This window comes from Mustela nigripes, chromosome 2 (genome assembly GCF_022355385.1).
Source record: "Mustela nigripes isolate SB6536 chromosome 2, MUSNIG.SB6536, whole genome shotgun sequence".
NCBI lineage: Eukaryota > Metazoa > Chordata > Mammalia > Carnivora > Mustelidae > Mustela > Mustela nigripes.
The window spans coordinates 113,897,157-113,915,649 of NC_081558.1; the positions used below are offsets into that span (position 1 = coordinate 113,897,157).

An 18,493-nucleotide genomic window follows, 5' to 3' on the forward strand; every position below is an offset into this window, starting at 1 on the left:
AATGGATCTTCGACTTAATGTTTCTGAGCGCAGGCTTAACTATAATATTATAACTGAAATGATCCTACTCCCCCGAGTGTTACCATTTGTTCCTCGCAGTTATTCACCAGCCAGAACCAGCCCTGGATGAATTCAACCCTTGGTCTTCCTTATGCCTGTGGCAAGACCAAGCAGCAACAGAAATTTGTGGCAACTGGCCGCCCCTGGGCTTTCAGCATTGCATGGCAGGCCCGTGGGCTCTCTGGCCACTTTACTCTCTTATTCCGTGGAGTGACCAACTCAAGCCTGCCGTTCTCCATTCCAGCCTCTGACTCTCCCTCTACCCTCCTATTCTCAATTGATGATTTTGATTCACAGAGGAAGAAGAAATGCACTTATGCTGTTCACTGCGTCTGCGTCTGTCGTTGTCCCGTCTAAGGCTAGTTGTCTTCCTATGCTTTGGAGTCCTCCTCTTACCCTTTCAAGCATCTTCCAGCTTCTTTTCTCAATGATCTCATTCTAGATCATTTTGTCTGCTCCTCGGGCTTTACTAAGCCCTTCCAAATTTCTGTTTCTGTTTCTAGCCCAGATTCTCTTTTGAATGTGGTACAGGTCTATCCAGCTGCCCACTTGACATCTCCACGTGGATGTGTCACAGCTCCCAAACTGATGTGCCTGAGATTGAACTCATGACTTTGTTGTGTAGTGAAGCTGCTTTTCCTGCAGACTTCCCTAACCCAGCAGATGGTAACACTGTTGCCCACAGCAGCCATAGTGCCTGAGATCCAGGAGTCTTTGGACATCTTCTGTCTTCCCACCACTCTACATCCTCCCTCTTCCCCACCGAGGCAGTCACCTGGTGCTGTTTCTTCTGTTTCCCAAACACTTCTTTCCACTTCTTTCTGCCCTCTACTCCTGGTACCTTAAGTCAGAGCCACCAGCACCTTTGCCACAGCCTTTTTTTTTTTTTTTAATTTTTTTAAATTTATTTTCAGCGTAACAGTATTCATTGTTTTTGCACCACACCCAGTGCTCCATGCAATCCGTGCCCTCTCCAATACCCACCACCTGGTTCCCCCAACCTCCCACCGCCCTGCTCCTTCAAAACCCTCAGATTGTTTGTTTCAGAGTCCATAGTCTCTCATGGTTTATTTATTTGACAGATAGAGATCACAAGCAGGCAGAGAAGCAGGCAGCAAGAGAGGAGGAAGCAGGCTCCCTGCTGAGCAGAGAGCCTGATGCGGGGCTCAATCCCAGGACCCTGGGATCATGACCTGAGCCGAAGGCAGAGGCTTTAACCCGCTGAGCCACCTGGGCACTCCTGGAATTAAGTTTTAAAAACAAAAAACAATACCCAGGAAACTTCATTATGTGTTCCCTTGGGAGAAAATCCAAAGCTTAGCCTCCCAGGAGGTCTCCTGAAACCTGTGCTCCCTGGTCACTCCAGCCCTGTCTCTGGACATGGAGCCCCGGCTCACTGGGCTCCAGCCACACAAGCCTCTGTCAGTCCCTCAAATGGGCCAAGTTTCTTCCCTACTCAGCATGTCCATATATGTTGCTTTCTGGGTGGGGGAGGCTGGCCCCCTTCTCCATTCCTGTTCCCAGCTCCACATCCTCCACCCATTTGCCTGGCCAAGTCCTGGTGCTCCTGGAGGAGCCCCTGATCTTCCCTCCCAGGCTTTCCCTGAGCGCCCTCAGGCCTAATCCATCTTCCCCTTCATCTGCATCATGTCCTTTGTTTTGCTTTCATGGCTTTTGTCACAGTTGTCACTAAGCCTATGGATGTATGTTTGATGTCTGTCTATCCCTCTAGGCAGGGACATTATTTACTGTTGTGTAGGTAGCTCCCACCTCAAAGCACGGCATGTAGTAGGTGTTCAATAAATCTTTGAATGAATGAGGGATGTTTTTTCTATCCAGTCTGCTTCAAGGGCTGCCATGATTATGTGGAAGTTTTAAAGGACAGTATAAAGTAGTTCACAAATGTATAGATAGAGCATTATCATCATACCTGAATAATTATACAAACTTTAGTAAACTTCATAATTTTATTTCTTGCTGAATACAACCTTTATATTTTATCTCATCAAAATGTACACTTTCGGCAGAGCACCTGGGTGGCTCAGTGGGTTAAAGCCTCTCTCTTTGGCTCAGGTCATGATCCCAGGGTCCTGGGATCAACTCCCACATTGGGCTCTCTGCTCGGCGGGGAGCCTGTTTCCTCCTCTCTCTCTCTCTCTCTCTCTCTTTGCCTGCCTCTCTGCCTACTTGTGATCTCTGTCTGTAAAATAAATAAATAAAATCTTTTTTAAAAAAATGTACACTTTTTGCATTAGATGCATTTAAGGTTATTATTGTTAATGATGAGACTATGATCAATGATGAGACTATGATTCATGCCTGTTGCTTTCTATCCTAAAGACATTTTGCTTCATGCTAGTGCTTGCTTTATACACAAAAATCAAGCTTGGGCAGCCTCTTTATGCAAAAGATTCCAAAACAGTCTTATTTTAATAGCAGGCATGAGCTGGTCCTTCTGTTTCTTAATTCTTGCATTGTTCTTAGGGAGCCAGTTTTTTTATTTATAACACTCAAACGACTCTGAAGCAGTTCTGTTGTGTACGAGTGTGTGCTAGCTGTGAGATCTTTCAAGCATGTAATATTCCTTACACAGGCAGATGAAGCATATTCCATCGGCCCCGCTCCCTCTCAGCAGAGCTACCTTTCTATGGAGAAAATCATTCACGTGGCCAAGACCTCTGCTGCCCAGGTAAGAGTCCTGATGAGATTTACAATGGAAAAGGAATAAGTTTTATACAATTCGCACAAAATTACTTACCCATTTTCAGAACGCATTCTCTATTTTTAGCTATTCCCAAGATTTTTACATTTGATTATTGGGTTGTTGTATACTAGACATGTCCTATTCCTCAGTCACTCCACTTTCTCACTGAAACCTGTGCACTTTAGATCTTTTGAAAAATAGGTAGAGGAAGGGTTTAAATTACAAATTAAAGTTGAGAGGGAATTCTGTACTTCCACCATTAAAACTAGAGCTGAGGAACATCAGGTCCTTTGTGGGAAGTAGATGGTACTCTAACTTTCAAGAAGAAATGTAATCAAGAAAGAAATCTGTTTCTCTCTTCACTTGCCAGTCCCATTCTATGCTCCACTCCCAAGTTTTACAGTCTCCCAGGTTCAAAACTCCAGTATTATTACATCAACATAAAACAGGAACCAACTGTGTAGAGTCTTTGCTTGAAATTTCTTCAGAAGTAGTTTTTTTTTTTTTTTTTTGGAAGAATTAATTAATTAATTAATTTGTCAGGGAGAGGAAGAGAGGGTGCATTTAATCGGGGAGTGGCAGGCAGAAGGAGAAACGGGTGCCCCACTGAGCAAGGAGCCCAAGGTGGCACTTGATCCCAGGATCCTGGAATCATGACCTGAGCCAAAGACAGATGCTTAACCTACTGAGCTACCCAGGTGTCCCAGAAATGCGGATTCTTAAGCCTCACCCCAAACCACTGTGATTTACATTTTTATGCATAATTTGCATTTTTATTAAGATCCCCAGGTACCTTGAACTTAGAATTTAACATTGAAAGAGAGGATTAAACAAGAGTCTCCTGATTTATAGCCCTGTGTTAGACCATGCTGAGCGGTAGAACTTTGTTGCCCTGTATTTTGGTAAAAAGGAAGGCATTATTTAATCAGAAATCTGAATTAATTAAAAGTAGTTTCTTGCAGGATGGGGTGCCCGGGTGACTCAGCTGCCTACCTTCGGTTTAGGTCATGATCCCAGGGTTCTGGGATCAAGCCCCATGTCTGGCTCCCTACTCAGCGGGGAGCCGCCTTCTCTGTCTTCCCCTCCCCCCACTCATGGTTTTCTTTTTTTCACTCTCTCAAGTAAATAACTAAAATCTTAAAAAAAAAAAAAAAAGTTTTTCATAGGCCAGCCAGCTTCCTTATTTTATCATTGTTTTGTGCTCTAATCAGCTATTTCCGTAGAGGTGAAAATCTCCCTTTAAAAAAAATTTTTTTAGAGAGAGAGAGAGAAGCAGTGGAGGGGTCCAGAGGGAGAGAGAGAATCTTAAGCAGACTCCACACCGAGTGCAAGCCTGACCAGGGCTCAACCTCATGACCTTGAGATCACGACTTGAGCTGAAACCAAGAGTCAGATGCTTAATCGACTGTGCCACCCAGGCGCTCCTGAAATCTCCTTTTTTAATGATAGTTTGCTGAGACCGTTTTTCAGTTTAAATAACAACCCTGTAGCAAGTGAATGATATTGCTAATTCTGGGGAATTTATTAACTCTATATCTATCTGGGCTAGTATTGTTTAGATGCTATACTAATACACAATGAAGAAAGAAGAAATAACTTTCACACACTTTGGATATTCAAGATTCGAGATGGCTTGTAAACATTACCTGTAATGTTTGTAAAACAGAGAATAACATCAGAAAAATCAGTAATATAGGACTATTATTTGATATAGGGGTTGGAATTAAGTCAGAAAACTTAGGCCAAAGAAACCTGCTTCATTTCTTCCTGGAATCCTGATTCAGAAGGAAATTTGGTGGGTTACAATCATGAGGCTCTCTAATAAAAAGTTACTTGTCAATTAGGGGAGTAAACCTTGCTTTAACTTTGAAGAAGATACTGATCTTTTTGATATAGGACTTTGAATAACATTTGTCTGGTGATTTTGAAAGGTTGCCCAGAATGTAGAATTGTTAATGTAGCCATTTTGGCATAGGCATTTTTACAGATGTTAGAGTAACATTTGCACTTGAGTTACATTTCTTGTGATTTGCCTAGTGACATGGCTAACTTGAAAGAATCTAGAAAATGTAATGGTTCTCTAGTTCTCCTGATTGTCATTTGTCTCAGACCTTCTCTGCATGGGAAAGATCAAGTAGTGAGTACTGGCTGAAGATTAGGATCACCCGAGCAGCCTTTTTTTAAAGAGAATGTTGCCATAGTGCTTTGGGGGAGGGCCCTATAGTTAGTTACTGGAAGAGAGCTCATAGGGTCTTGTGGAATACTAGTGATATTTTGTTTCTTGAGCTGGTTACACAGGTGTATTCAGTTAGTAAAGACTGTGTTTATAAAAGCTTTCTACTTATGATTTGCACTTTTCTCTATGTGTATTCCTCTTTAATGGAGGGTTAAAAAAAAAAAGAAAGTATCCCCTCAGTTGACAGAATTAGTTCCTGAGCATTAATGTTTTATGAAGTGCTCCAGTTTCTTTTACTGTACCACCAGGAATGAATAACTTTATTACAGGCATTTCAAGATCACTGGTAAGTAACTTTAATGAATATTGCAAGTTATTTAAGTGCTGATCATCTGTGTAGTTGACCAAATGGAAATCCATGTTTTAAGTATCAGCTGTAGATAGGAAATTCTTGGGAGTAAGAATTTGAAGAGTATGACTTGTTCTCTCCACCAAAGGAAGGACACCTCTCGTTTCTGCTTGAAGGCAGAGCCAACAACTTTGGATCTGTACATATGCTTGGAAAGTACAGCAGAAAGGTTACAAACTAAAAGCATGGAATAAATTATTTTGGCAGAGATTTAAGGGTAGGAAATGACAGTTTTTATCTTTATTGTTAAAGGCACATTAGTTTTATGGATTGAAGGATCTAAACAGGGGCTTACAATCCTGGGAGCCCAGGATAAATTGGCTGCTAAATACATGCCCAGTGGCTAGAGAATTAGCCCCCAGCTAACAGTCGTATTACTGATTTTTCCTTTTTAATATATTCAAATGATCAAGAAATACTGTGATCTGGATATATTAAATTGTTCTTCCTAAGATAAATTAATTAAAACTTCTTGAGGTCATTCCTGTAATGTGTGGTTGGACTATGCTTTTTCTTTCTTTCTTTTCTTTTCTTTTTTTTTTTTTTAATTTTTGCAAGAAGATAGTGCTTTTCTTTTTAGGTTTGAAGGGAGAGTATTTATCTGGTTCATCAGAGTTCCATTGAATTAACTATCTGTTCAAAAGAAAGGATGCTAGCAACACTTCGAAAATGCAGTTAAGGAAACAGTAATATTCAAAATAACATCAGTAAAAATCAAATACTTAGGACTAACTTTAGAAAAATCAGTTTTAAGATCTATGCATGAAAACTGTAACACATTGCTGAAAGGAATTAAAGAAGTTCTAAGTGAGTTCTAAGATCTATGCATGAAAAGAATTAAGTTCTAAGATCTATACATGAAAACTATAACACATTGCTGAGGGGAATTAAAGAAGTTCTAAGTAATGGATACATGTATCATATATATAAATGGATTCATATATCATTGGAATAATCAATAGTATGAAGATGGCAGTTCTTTCCAAATTGATCTGTAGATTTAAGGGAATCTTGATCAAAATCCCAATAGGCCCCCCCCCTTTTTTTTTTGGTAAATATTGACACGCTGGTCCTAAAATACCCCAAAGGTCTAGTATATAGTTAAAACTATTTTGAGGGGTACCTGGCTAGCTCAGTCAGTAGAGCATGCAACTGTTGATCTTGGGGTTGTAAGTTCAAGGTCCATGTTGGGGGCAGAGATTACTTAAAAAGACAATCTTTAAAAAAATTTTTTGAAAAGACAATAAATTTGTAGGGTTTAGATTTTTGGATTTCAAAACTCACAATGAACCTACAGTAAACAAGCCAGTATGGTATCAGAAGGAAAAATACGTGTGTCAGTGCAACAGAATAGAAAGTCCCAAAATAAACATGTACATATATGGTCAATTAATTTTTGAACAAAAGAGTAATTCAGTGGGAAAGATAGTCTTTTCAACAAATTATACTGGAACAATTAGATATTTATATACAAAAAGATAAACCTAAAATAAGCAATAAAAAGGGAAGAGGTGCTGATACATGCTAAAAAGTGGATGAACTTTGAAAATACTGTGTTCAGTGGAAGAAGGAAGCCAGTCACTGAAGACTGTATGTATTATATAATTCTATTTATATGGAATGTCCAAAATAGGCAAATCTATAGAAACAGAGTAAATTAGTGGTTATCTAGGGCTAGGGATATGTAGGGAATGGATAATAACCACTAATAGGCATGGAGTTTTGGGGGGGGGGTAACAAAAAGTTACGTTATTAGATCTTACTCAGTATCTTAGATTATGGTAATGATCTTTAGATCATTATCATCAACCACTTTAGAAAACTGGCTGGTTTTAAAAAGTTAAATATATACTTACCATATTTGACTGCCTGGGTTATTTACCCAAGAGAAATGAAAAATATGTTCACAGATGTTATTTGTACATGAGTGTTCATAACAGCATTATTCATAATAATCCAAAACTGGAAAAAAATCCAAATAATGAGTAAATAAAATGTGGGCTATCCATTCAGTGCATCAACAAATAAAAAAAGATCTATAAAAAATGAACTACCCATGCACACAATAAGGATGAGCCATAAAACATCATGCTAAGTTAAAGAAACTGGACACATCAGATTCTGTACTATGTCATCCCATTTATATGAGATTTCTAAAAAAGGCAAAATTATGAGACCAAAAGCAGGTCAGAATTGCCTGGTTTTGGGACCAAGGATTTATCAATTATGCATAGGGGCACAGAAGAACTTATTCAAGTGACAGAAGTATTCTACAACTGGATTATAGTAATTGCACAGTTGTATAAATTTGCTAAGTTAATCAAACTATAAATGAGAGAATGTTATGTACTGTAAGTAAAAAAGAAAGGGTGTTAAGACATTGGGAAGACTAGGATGTAGATCTGTTTCACTTTGCCTCACATAAATAATATTTGACATTTCATATAAAATTACTAAAATTGAACTTTGGTTTAAAAAACATCAAACTGTGATCAAACTGATATCAAAATGTGATTATCTTGCATTTTATTATTTGCTCTCACTAAAATGTAGGTATTCTGTTCATGAGTTTCCCAAACGTCTGAAGCATACTCCTTTAATTTTGAAACATAACTATTCTTTGGGGTTTTTTTTTTTTTTAAGAATTTATTTATTTGTTTTTTTGTTTATTTTAAAGAGCGAGAGATTGAGAAAGCACATGCACAAGCCAGGGGAGGGCAGAGGGAGACAAGAAGAGAGCATCTCAAGCAGACTTCACACTGAGCACGAGCCCAACATGGGGCCTTAAAATCCTGAGATCATGACCTGAGCTGAAATTAATAGTTGGTCGCTCAGCCAGCTGAGCCACCCGGTGCCCCTGAAACATAACTATTCTTTCAATATGTTTGTTTTGAAATAGTATTGGCTGAGCTTTTTTCTTTCTACATTCTCTTAGTTATAATTATTATATAGTCTTATTAATTTAGAAGAACAAATGCCATCAGGGCTGTTGAGGTTGGAGAGAAAGTTGCTTTATCCCTCACTGAATCATGTTATACTGTTGTGCTTTTGCTTTCCTCTGTATCCTCCCTTTTTGCTGTGACTATGTTTGTTCTTGGAAATCTTACTGTCCTTCAGGTATTAATTTTCCTCTTTTGTGGGCTAGAAAGCCAGACAAATAAATTTCTTAAAACTCTGAGTAAGTTTCAAGTGACTAGATTAACATATGAGGGATCCTCTTTCACTAAGTATATGTAAACTCTAACATATGACTTTTTGTTTGCTTCTTAGCTTTTTTTCTGGAAAGGTGATATTGGCAGATAGTGAACTGAAGATAAATGAGGTATTACTGTGCTAACGTGTTCCTTTCAGTTTTGGGATACCATGGTTTCAGTTCTAGGCCAGCTTTATATGGAAGCAGAGTAAACAGCCCTCCCCTCTGCTACTCTGGAGCGCTTTACTATCAAATACTCATTGACACTCTACCCTAATAGCAGTATTATTTTAGATTCTTCTGTATGATCCAACAGCTTCACGTATAGATACATACCTAAAAGAATTTAAAGCAGGGACTCAAACAGGTGCTTGTACACCAATGCTTATAGCAGTGTTATTCACAAAAGTGGAAGTTAGAAACGATCCACACCTTCCTCAATGCATGAATGGATAAGCAAAAAAACAAAATGTGGAATATACACAGTGGTCCATTATTCAGCCATGAAAAGGAGTGAAATTCTGATACATGCTACAACATGGAAGAACCTTGAAAACATAACACTAAGTGAAATAAACTAGACAAAGAAGGACAAATGTTGTATAATTCCATTTATAGTAGGTTCCTAGATGGGGTATTCATAGAGACAGAAAGTAAGATAGAGGTTATCAGGGAATGTGGAATTGATATTTAATGGGTACAGAGTCTCTGTTTGGGATGGGGACAACATTCTGGAAATGGATGGTGTTAGTAGTTGCACAGCATTGAGAAGGTAACTTTAATGCCACTGAACCGTACACCTAAAAGCGGTTAAAACGGTAAGCTTTATGTTGTGTATATATTACCACAATTAAAAGAAGTATAGGTTTTTCCATTTCAGGCCAGGCTTTGGAACTTTAGTAAGAATGTTTCAGATACCTCTTGGAAACAGATTTTGATAGAGCCCATAGTGTACTTACCGCCGTGTCGGGAGAGGCTTCCCCAAAGGAAAATGCCATCTCCTTCCTCACACGGCCGTGCCAGTGGAGTGCTAGTAAGTTTGTCCTTTCATTTTCACTTCTAGGCTATCCATCCAGGATATGGTTTTCTTTCCGAAAACACGGAATTTGCCGAACTGTGTAAACAAGAAGGAATTCTTTTTATAGGTCCTCCTTCATCTGCAATTAAAGACATGGGTATAAAGAGGTATTCATTTCTACCTTTTAAATATAACCATAGGACGATCTACTGAAATTGTTTGTTTAACCTCTAACAGACATGGCAGTTAGAACCTTTGGTTGTCATGGGCGTAAGCTGTTCATCTGCCACTCCAGTGAGTTACAGAAAATGTTTATCTAATTAGGGTTTCTAATCAATATATGAATTAGTTTTAGGGATTAAGAACAAGGTGAAATGAGCTATCACATGAAGCACTAGATTCATAGTTATCACAGAAAAACTAATAGTTTAATATTTGTGTTGTTTTCTCAGACAGTAGTCTTTACCTGGGAATGTTTTATTTTTAAAAAGTTCCATTGTATTTGTCAATGGGAATGTTTTGTGTTTCTCTTGTATGAAATAACGCATAGAAATGGGGCTGAAATCTCACCTTTCTTATTCGAAAGCACATCCAAATCCATAATGGCTGCTGCCGGAGTGCCTGTTGTGGAAGGTTATCATGGCGAGGACCAGTCAGACCAGTGCCTGAGGGAGCACGCGGGGAGAATCGGTTATCCTGTCATGATTAAAGCCGTCCGTGGTGGAGGAGGGAAAGTAAGATTGTGCATGCTCGTGTTTTCACTTCAGGCTAGTCTTCTTGGTTTTATTTAGGTCGTAGTCATACTGTCTTGCTGTCTTAGGGCATGCGGATTGTCAGATCCGAAGAGGAATTTCAAGAACAGTTAGAATCAGCACGGAGAGAAGCTAAGAAATCTTTCAATGATGATGCGATGCTGATTGAGAAGTTTGTAGACACTCCAAGGTGAGTTCAGTCTTTTTTCCAACTCTGCTTTTTAAAATTAAATAATAAAAGAAATGTATGCAAACTATAAAAAATTATATAAAATATAATGTTCTACTAGTACATAAGTACATTAAGTTCCCCCAATCCCACCCCTGATATAACCACTTAGTATAGGTACCTAAATTGGGCTGGTAGTGATACGTTAAATAATACAATATCTCACCTATATATCACAATTACCATTTGCCACATTCTGAGCATTTTACATATACCCAATAATTTTGCTGTCCTAATCCTAATTTAATTCCTACAACAATCCTATAGGTAGGCCTTATTCCCGTTTTGCATGTGAAGACCCTGAGGAGCAGAGTGGTCGTTAACAACTTGCTTCAGGTCTCCCAGCTGGGAAGTGATGAAGCTGGGATTTGAATTCAGAATTCACACTAAGCCACTGTGCTAAACTGCTTCTCTAGGAACTGCTGTAACAAATACCATGTGAATTTCCAATTTTTTTATTTTCTGAAACTCTTTTCCTATGTATTGCTTAAAATAAGATACTGACTATAAAAGCTTCTTATTTCATAGATTTTGTGGTAATTATGTATTAATACACACACATATATATATTATATATATAAATCTATATATAATATATATATGTAGAGAGAGAGAGAGAAATTCAGGTGATTTCATAAAGAGTAATTCACTTGGGGACCATGAGCAGAGAGGGTTTTACCTTGATGATAATATACTAAAGCTACAGGCCCTTACCTTGTGTAAGCCTCTTCTAAGATCCTATACCTAATTTTATATTCTTCTTAAGGACAACCCCCAAATTGTTTTTGTTTCAAGTGCTACAAAACTTTGAACTGTCCCCAAACACAGCATGGTAAGTTAAATTCATTTAAATGTTAATAGTTAAAAAGTCTGCCACCTGTTAGTGGGAAGTAAGGCAAAAACATGTTTTTTTGCCTTCCACAACGTGTTTCAAAAAAGAATAGGCTGACTATCCAGATTGGCATGCTTCTGAGTTAGAATTATCCTGGAGATGTCGGCTAGCTATTTCAGTGACCGTAACTCAATGCCTACAACGTTCTCTAAAGATGTAAATTCTTTACATGTAAAATGTTAGCTGAATATTACCTCACATTGGAATTTTTCATCCAATAGCTGGAAAGCTCCTGGGAATCAAGGACCTGATAGTACATTTCTTTTTAATTTTCCGTGTATATCTGCTGGCATGCTACTTTCTTCATGACAAGCATCAAAAATAGTATTTTTTTGAAATATAGAAGTAATATACATTACAAAAATGGAAAATACAGAAGATGGAAAACAAAGTCACTCATAATCTCATTCTCTTAATACAAGTAATAGCATTTCTGTATATATTTATTCTGTTTTTCTAGTAATAATATTTTAATATCATGATAATTACACTTTTGTATGTTGCTAAGTAATTACCTGTTGAGTTAATGGAGTGCCAGAAGATTGTCAAGGTGGTGCTTATAACTCAGAAAAGTACATATCAAGATGTTTTATAAATCTGCTCAGAACTGTTGAGCTTACCTGAAAGGCTGGGATAGAAACAGTCTTCAAAATGTACTGTTTCAGAGGATTAAAAAAGGAAATCAGGTTCCTTTCTCAGTTCACATTCAATATGTATTCTAGATGGTTAAAAATGCAAATAGGAAAATAAATCTGTCGAAGTCTTGGAAAATATCAAGGCATTCTTCGTAGACTCTAGCTGTATCTGTCCATGTGTCCAGATCCCAGCAATGGCTGAACTGGAACAGCTGGGGTTTGGTGCACCTCCTGGTTCTCAGACAGTCTGCTGCAGAATCTCTAAATTAGATAAAGCAGCACAGAAAAAGGAAAATAACAAAGCAAAAGATCACTACAGAAATCAGAACAGAACACAGATCCTCAAAAAGTTTCCCTTGTAAGCCGCCACAGGAACAAGTGTGTCCAACTTCTGAGAACTCAGAAAAGAGCAGTGTTGTGGCCTTGGTATGTGTTCCTTTCAGAACCTGGAATCCCTGCTCTCCTGACTCCTTCCCTGGAGCAGCTAACAGATAAGGGAGTGGTAAAATTTTACAACTGGAATTTGAAAAACAACCCATTTAGTTCCAACATGTAAAGCAGTTGGAAGTTGTCACTCACATCCAAAAAGCAAGAGCAATTCTGAACAAAATGAAAGTCAGTGAATTTTAGATCTATCAGAGAGTGGGGACCGCAGGGCAAACCACCACCCTGAAATCCAGATAGCACACGTGAATACAGTGAATCATAGCCAAGAGCCACTCGCCCTGAACAGAAGCCACGGAAAGCCAAAAATTGATAGGGACACTTCTGCAGGGTTTATGATAAATTCCTGGAGTCTGGGTGTGGACTAGTGTGATAGTAAGAAACCCCTCAAGGTCCAGTGTTGGGGAACCCCCGATTTTCATGTTTTCCCTTCAAGAACACCACCAGGTTCTCACAGTGAAAATCCAGGAAAAATTCCCTCCCATTCTGGGGCAGAGGGAGGAGAAAAGTAACCATCTGAGATAGGCCCAGAGTGGTCTGTTCTCCCTAACAAAGGCCAGCTCTCCAAGGGAAACTTTGCTGTTCTGTGGGAAGGGTAGTTAGCCAACTCTAACCCCCTCTAGCTTTCCTGTTTCATGTAACGAGAGAAAAAATTCTAAGAAACACTTCTGGGGGCACCTCACTGGCTCAGTCAGTGGAGCACGTGACTGTTGATCTCAGGGTCGTGAATTTAAGCTTCACAGTGGTTGTACAGCGTACTTGAAAAATAAATATCCTCCTCTCCTGCTCCCCCTGCTTGTGCGCTCTCTCTGTCAGATAAAATCTTAAAAATATATATATACACATACATACAAACAGATGGTGCTCATGAACACAGAAACTGGAAGCACACAGGGATGTGAGCCCACTAAAACACCGAGATTTAATCACTAGATCATAGTCTGCGCTCCCTCCCCTGCATCCTTCTACCACGTCACCACGGATCTAGTATAATAATAGGGTTTCAAGTGAAAGAACTGTAAGACACAGACTCTGTTTAAGAAGAGCTCCTAGTCAAAGACAACAGGAGAAACAGAGCAAAACAAAACAAGGACACTAGAGGAGACAAGCCTCTGGTATGTACAGCTACTGCAGACATTAAACCTAGTGTCCGGGCCAGATTCACATTAAACTTTACAGTAAACGTCTGTATTTATCTTAGTTACTATAAAGTGATACATTATGTCCAGCTTTTACAAAAAAAAAAAAATGACAAGTCATGCCAAAATGCTAAAATTTAGGCAAGAAGAAGCATAGTGTAAAGAGACAAAGCAAACATCAGAACCACAGATTTTGGAATTACCAGATACAGAGTTGTTTAACTGATTAATATGTAGGGCTCTAATGGAGTGAGGGGACAACAAGCAAGACTCTGGGAAATGTAAGCAGAGAGATGGACACTCAAAGAGAAAATGCTAGGAATCAAAAACAATGTAACAGAAATGCAAAATGCAATTGGTGGGCTCCTCAGTAGACTGGACACAGCTGAGGAAAGAATCCGTGACCTAGAACATAAGTCAATGGAAATTTCCCAAACTGAAATGCAAAGAGAAATAAGAATGAAAACAAACGTTAATATCCAGGCTCTGTACGACAGTTTTAAAAGGTATAGCCTATGTGTTATTTGAATGCTACTAGAAGAAAGAAAGGAGCAGGAGAAATATTTGAGGTAATGGCCAAAAATGTTCCGAAATTAATGACAAACACCAAACCACAGAACTAGGAAGCTCTCAGGATACCAAGCAGGATAAATATTAAAACATCTTTTGAATCATATTCAAACTTCTAGGAAACCAAAGACAAATAGAAAATCTTGGGGAAAACATGGGGATAAGAATGTCTTACCTATAGAGAAATAAGGTAAGAAATATATCAGGTTTAAGAAAGAATAGGGGGAAGTGAAATATTTATAAAGCATTGAAAGGAGAAAAAAAAAAAAAAAAAACCAGAACTCTGTGTCCAGTGAAATTATCCTTCAAATAGGAGGGAGAAACACTTCCTCAGACAAATAAAAGTTGAGGGACATTGTTACCACAGACTTCTACGAAATGGTAACAAGTTCTTCAGAGAGAAGGAAAATGATACAGGTCAGAAATTTGGATCTCCCTAAAGAAAGGAAGAACATTCAAGAAGGACTAAATGAGGCTAAAATAAAATCTCATTTTTCTCTTCTCAGTTGATCTCACAGACAACAGTTTGTCCAGAGAAGTAATAGCAAGAAAGTGTTTGGTGATAATAGCTTAAAGATAAATGAAAAGAGGAGGAAAACTCAAGCAGGCAGATCTAAAAGGAAGAAATCAGTTCCTATTATTTTGTCAAGAGCATGTAGTGGACAGGTTGGAAAATGTTAAAATTGAACATTCAGTAGAAATGGTATATCAAGAAACTAAATTTTTCAAGTGGTTTAATGAAGTGGCTTCATGAGGTGAACAAAAAGGAACAGAAAAGAACTATTGTGCTACAACAGTACATTTACAAGACCCTTCTTGGTTTTTCTTTTATCATTATTTCTTTTTGACGATTTTTATTTTAAAAAATCAACAGAAAAAACATTTGCTGGTCATTCATTTCTCCATCATGGTGGTGAATATGTGAGGTAAACTACACGGTGAACCTATCAGAATAAACCTACTGAGAAGAATGCTTTCATGCTCACCAAATGGTCTGTGTACCCTCATTTTCTTAAGTGTTCTGTGCATTTACTCTTAATATGATTTCTCATAATTTTACTATTTTAGATTCAACATTAAAGTGCCTTTTTTGTTTTTATGATAATAACATTAGTAATATTTTTTTAAAATTCATGATCTATACTGATTTATTCCTTAACCTTCTTATGGATGAGCCATTATAACTTTTAGTCTGCCTGAGTTTATAAAATCTGACCATGAGAGTTGATTTTTAAAAATCCCCTGATTATAGGGTGCCTGGGTGGCTCAGTCATTTAAGCAGCTGACTCTTGATTTCAGCTCAGATCATAATCTCAGGGTCTTGGGATCAAGCCCTGTATCGGGCTCTGTGCTCAGTGGAGAGTATGCCTCAGGATTCTCTCTCTCCCTCTGCCTCTCCCTCTGCTTGCTCTCTCTCTAAAATAGATGAATAAATCTTTTTTAAAATAATAAAAAATGAAATAAAAATCTCCTGATAAAAAAGTTATCTTTGGTTTTTTGAGAATGCATGAAAAGTGACTATAATTTGTAATTTTGATGTGAGATTTATCAGTTTTCCTTGACAGTTTGTACTTGTGACTTGCACCTACTCTGAGGCTGTAAATATAGTCTCCTATGTTTTCTTATTTCCTAGTCACTTCATGTATGTAATTTTTTTTCTATAATGTTCATTCTACAAGTCGAAATTTTCTCATTGGGTTTTTAAATAGGCATGTAGAAGTCCAGGTGTTTGGTGACTACCATGGCAATGCTGTGTACTTGTTTGAAAGAGACTGTAGTGTACAGAGGAGGCATCAGAAGATCATTGAGGAAGCCCCAGGGGTAAGGACCTTATAAAGAACTTTGCAAGCTTCTCTATAAGGTAAACCTCAATCCCTCTGAGTTTCACATCAGAAATTGGTGAAGGTAGTGTCTCCTCCAGAGTCCTGCTGAATAATTGCTTCCCCGGAGTAGTATAAAGATGAGGCCCCACTGAAGCCTTGGGGATGAGGGGGTTGAAATTCCCAGGCTACCATACTGAGGGCCATGATCCTTCTGGATGGTATCTAGGAAAACCTACTCTGATCCAAGCACAGACTGTCCCTGACTTCACCATGGTTCAACTTAGAATATTTTGGCTTTACAGTGGTACAAAAGTCATACACATTTAATAGAAGTACTTTGAATTTTGAATTTGATCTTTTCCCGGGCTCTATATGTGGTATGATACTCTCCTGGGCAACAGTGAGCCAGTCAACCTCATAGTCAGGAGGGTAAACAAAATCGTTCTTACCTGTACCTTCTTGTATACCCTCTGTGCTCGGTATTCAGCAAATCACATGAGATGTTCAGCTTTTTATTATGGAATAGCTGTTGTGTTAGATGATTCTTCCCAACTGTAGGCCACCTTAAGTGTTCTGAGCACACTTACAAAGTAGACTAAGCTTAGTTAGGATGTTTGGTAGGTTACATGTATTTAAGTGAATTTTCAACTTCCGATATTTTTAACTTAAGTTGGGTTTATCTGGGCACTACCCCACTTTAAGTTGAGGAAGATCTGAATCTGACTTATAGGGAGCAATTATGTAATAATTCCATATAAATTTTAAAATTTAATGGGAATGTTTGAAGAATGGATTGGCCTGGTTCACTGAATTTTTTTTTTTTTGAAGTTTCTTTTATTTTAACTTCTGTTTGAGGTGTCCCTAAAATATATTAGTCATCTTCCTGCCATAGAGATTTATTGTAGAGGAAGGAGATTTGCTCTTACTTGGCAACTTTTCCCTCTTGGAATTAATTGTTACATCTCTTTGGGTCTGTCTCTTGATTGGTTTCAGTTGTCCTCTGGGTCAAGGCCTATGCCTAGAAGGCCTACTCCTACCCCTTTTTGGATTTACGTTTCTTTGAGCCTACTACTGCCGTAGGCTTTCTTGTCCAAGGTTTTCTACATGGTTTTTGTTTTTTGTTTTTTTCAGTACTTGTAAAAGGTCAGGGATCTGAGGTTTCTGGTTAATCAGTTTGTTGCTCTCATACTGTATTCAGATTTTAATTTCTGCTGCAGACTATATTGTATCATTCAAAGTAAATGTCAACAATAATTTCAGTAAAGCCTTATTTTCAAGTAGTGATTGCATAAGTATGTGGCTGTAGAGCACTGTTTTAAAATGTTAAAACCTTTGCCTACTTTTTAACCTACATTTCTTTCTATGAACCTTTCTTACTAGGTTGGACTCTTAAGGTTTACCATTATTCCAAGATAATTATTGGTCACATGGCCCAGATTGCAATACAATGATCATTCAGAGTTTTCATGTTGATACATGTAATTGGATATATAGTCATGAAAGTTCTTATATAGGTACATAGGAGATTGATATATCATTATGCTGAATAATATCTACAGTTCATAGAAATTACTAACCAAATGATCAAGGTTTGGTATGGAGCTGTTGACTGTGGTATAGGATGTATTTCTTGATGAAATATATAGCATTAGCTATTTATCCATATTAACTCTTTAGTGTAATATTTGATACCTAGAAATGCAATATTGAATCTTAGTGGAAATTTCTAGTAGGGCAAAGAACTAATGGAAATTTATTTTAAATATTTTTTCATAGCCTGGTATTAAACCTGAAATAAGAAAAAAGCTTGGAGAAGCTGCAGTCAGAGCTGCTAAAGCTGTAAATTATGTTGGAGCAGGTACGCTAAGATTTACTTTGAATGGACAAGAAGACATAATCATTTATTGATGTTCAGAAGGCAAAAGAAACTTACAACTTTTAAATCATTGTCTTTCAAACAAATTATACCCACATTAAGAAATACATTTTACATTGAGACCCCGCATGTACACATAAGTATGTATATGTATGTATTTATGTCTGTATACATGTATAGTTGGAAAAAAATTCACTAAACAGTACTTATCTTAATTATGAGTAATGCTATTTGATATTTTCTATCCCATTTTAAAATAAAATCACTAAAATGCTTTCTTTCGTCTCTTAAAATTAGTAAACTTTAATTGGTTCACAGCTAAATTGAGCAGAGTTGCCATATTCCCCACCTCCACCCTTGCACAGCCTCCCCAAGTGTCAGCATCCACACCAGAGGGGTTCATTTGTTATAGTCAACAAACCTACAATGACACATCATTATCACCCAGAATCCATAATTTACATTAGTGTTCACTCTTGATATTGTGTGTTCTATGACATTGTTGTACAGTATACATTTGGAAAAATGTGTAATGATGTGTATGCACCTTTGTAGTATCGCACAGAGTACTTT

The 18,493-nt window shown here is 37.8% G+C and overlaps 1 protein-coding gene across 1 annotated transcript in view; it reads left to right on the forward strand.

Moving 5' to 3' along the window:
- Window positions 1-18,493, forward strand: part of MCCC1 (methylcrotonyl-CoA carboxylase subunit 1) — a 56,743-nt gene that overhangs the window by 5,550 nt on the left and 32,700 nt on the right. The window contains exons 4-9 of the mRNA XM_059391464.1: window positions 2,654-2,749; window positions 9,606-9,727; window positions 10,147-10,294; window positions 10,381-10,502; window positions 15,931-16,042; window positions 17,821-17,902. Of these exons, the coding sequence (XP_059247447.1) occupies window positions 2,654-2,749; window positions 9,606-9,727; window positions 10,147-10,294; window positions 10,381-10,502; window positions 15,931-16,042; window positions 17,821-17,902 (682 nt within the window). The remainder of the gene's footprint in view (window positions 1-2,653; window positions 2,750-9,605; window positions 9,728-10,146; window positions 10,295-10,380; window positions 10,503-15,930; window positions 16,043-17,820; window positions 17,903-18,493) is intronic.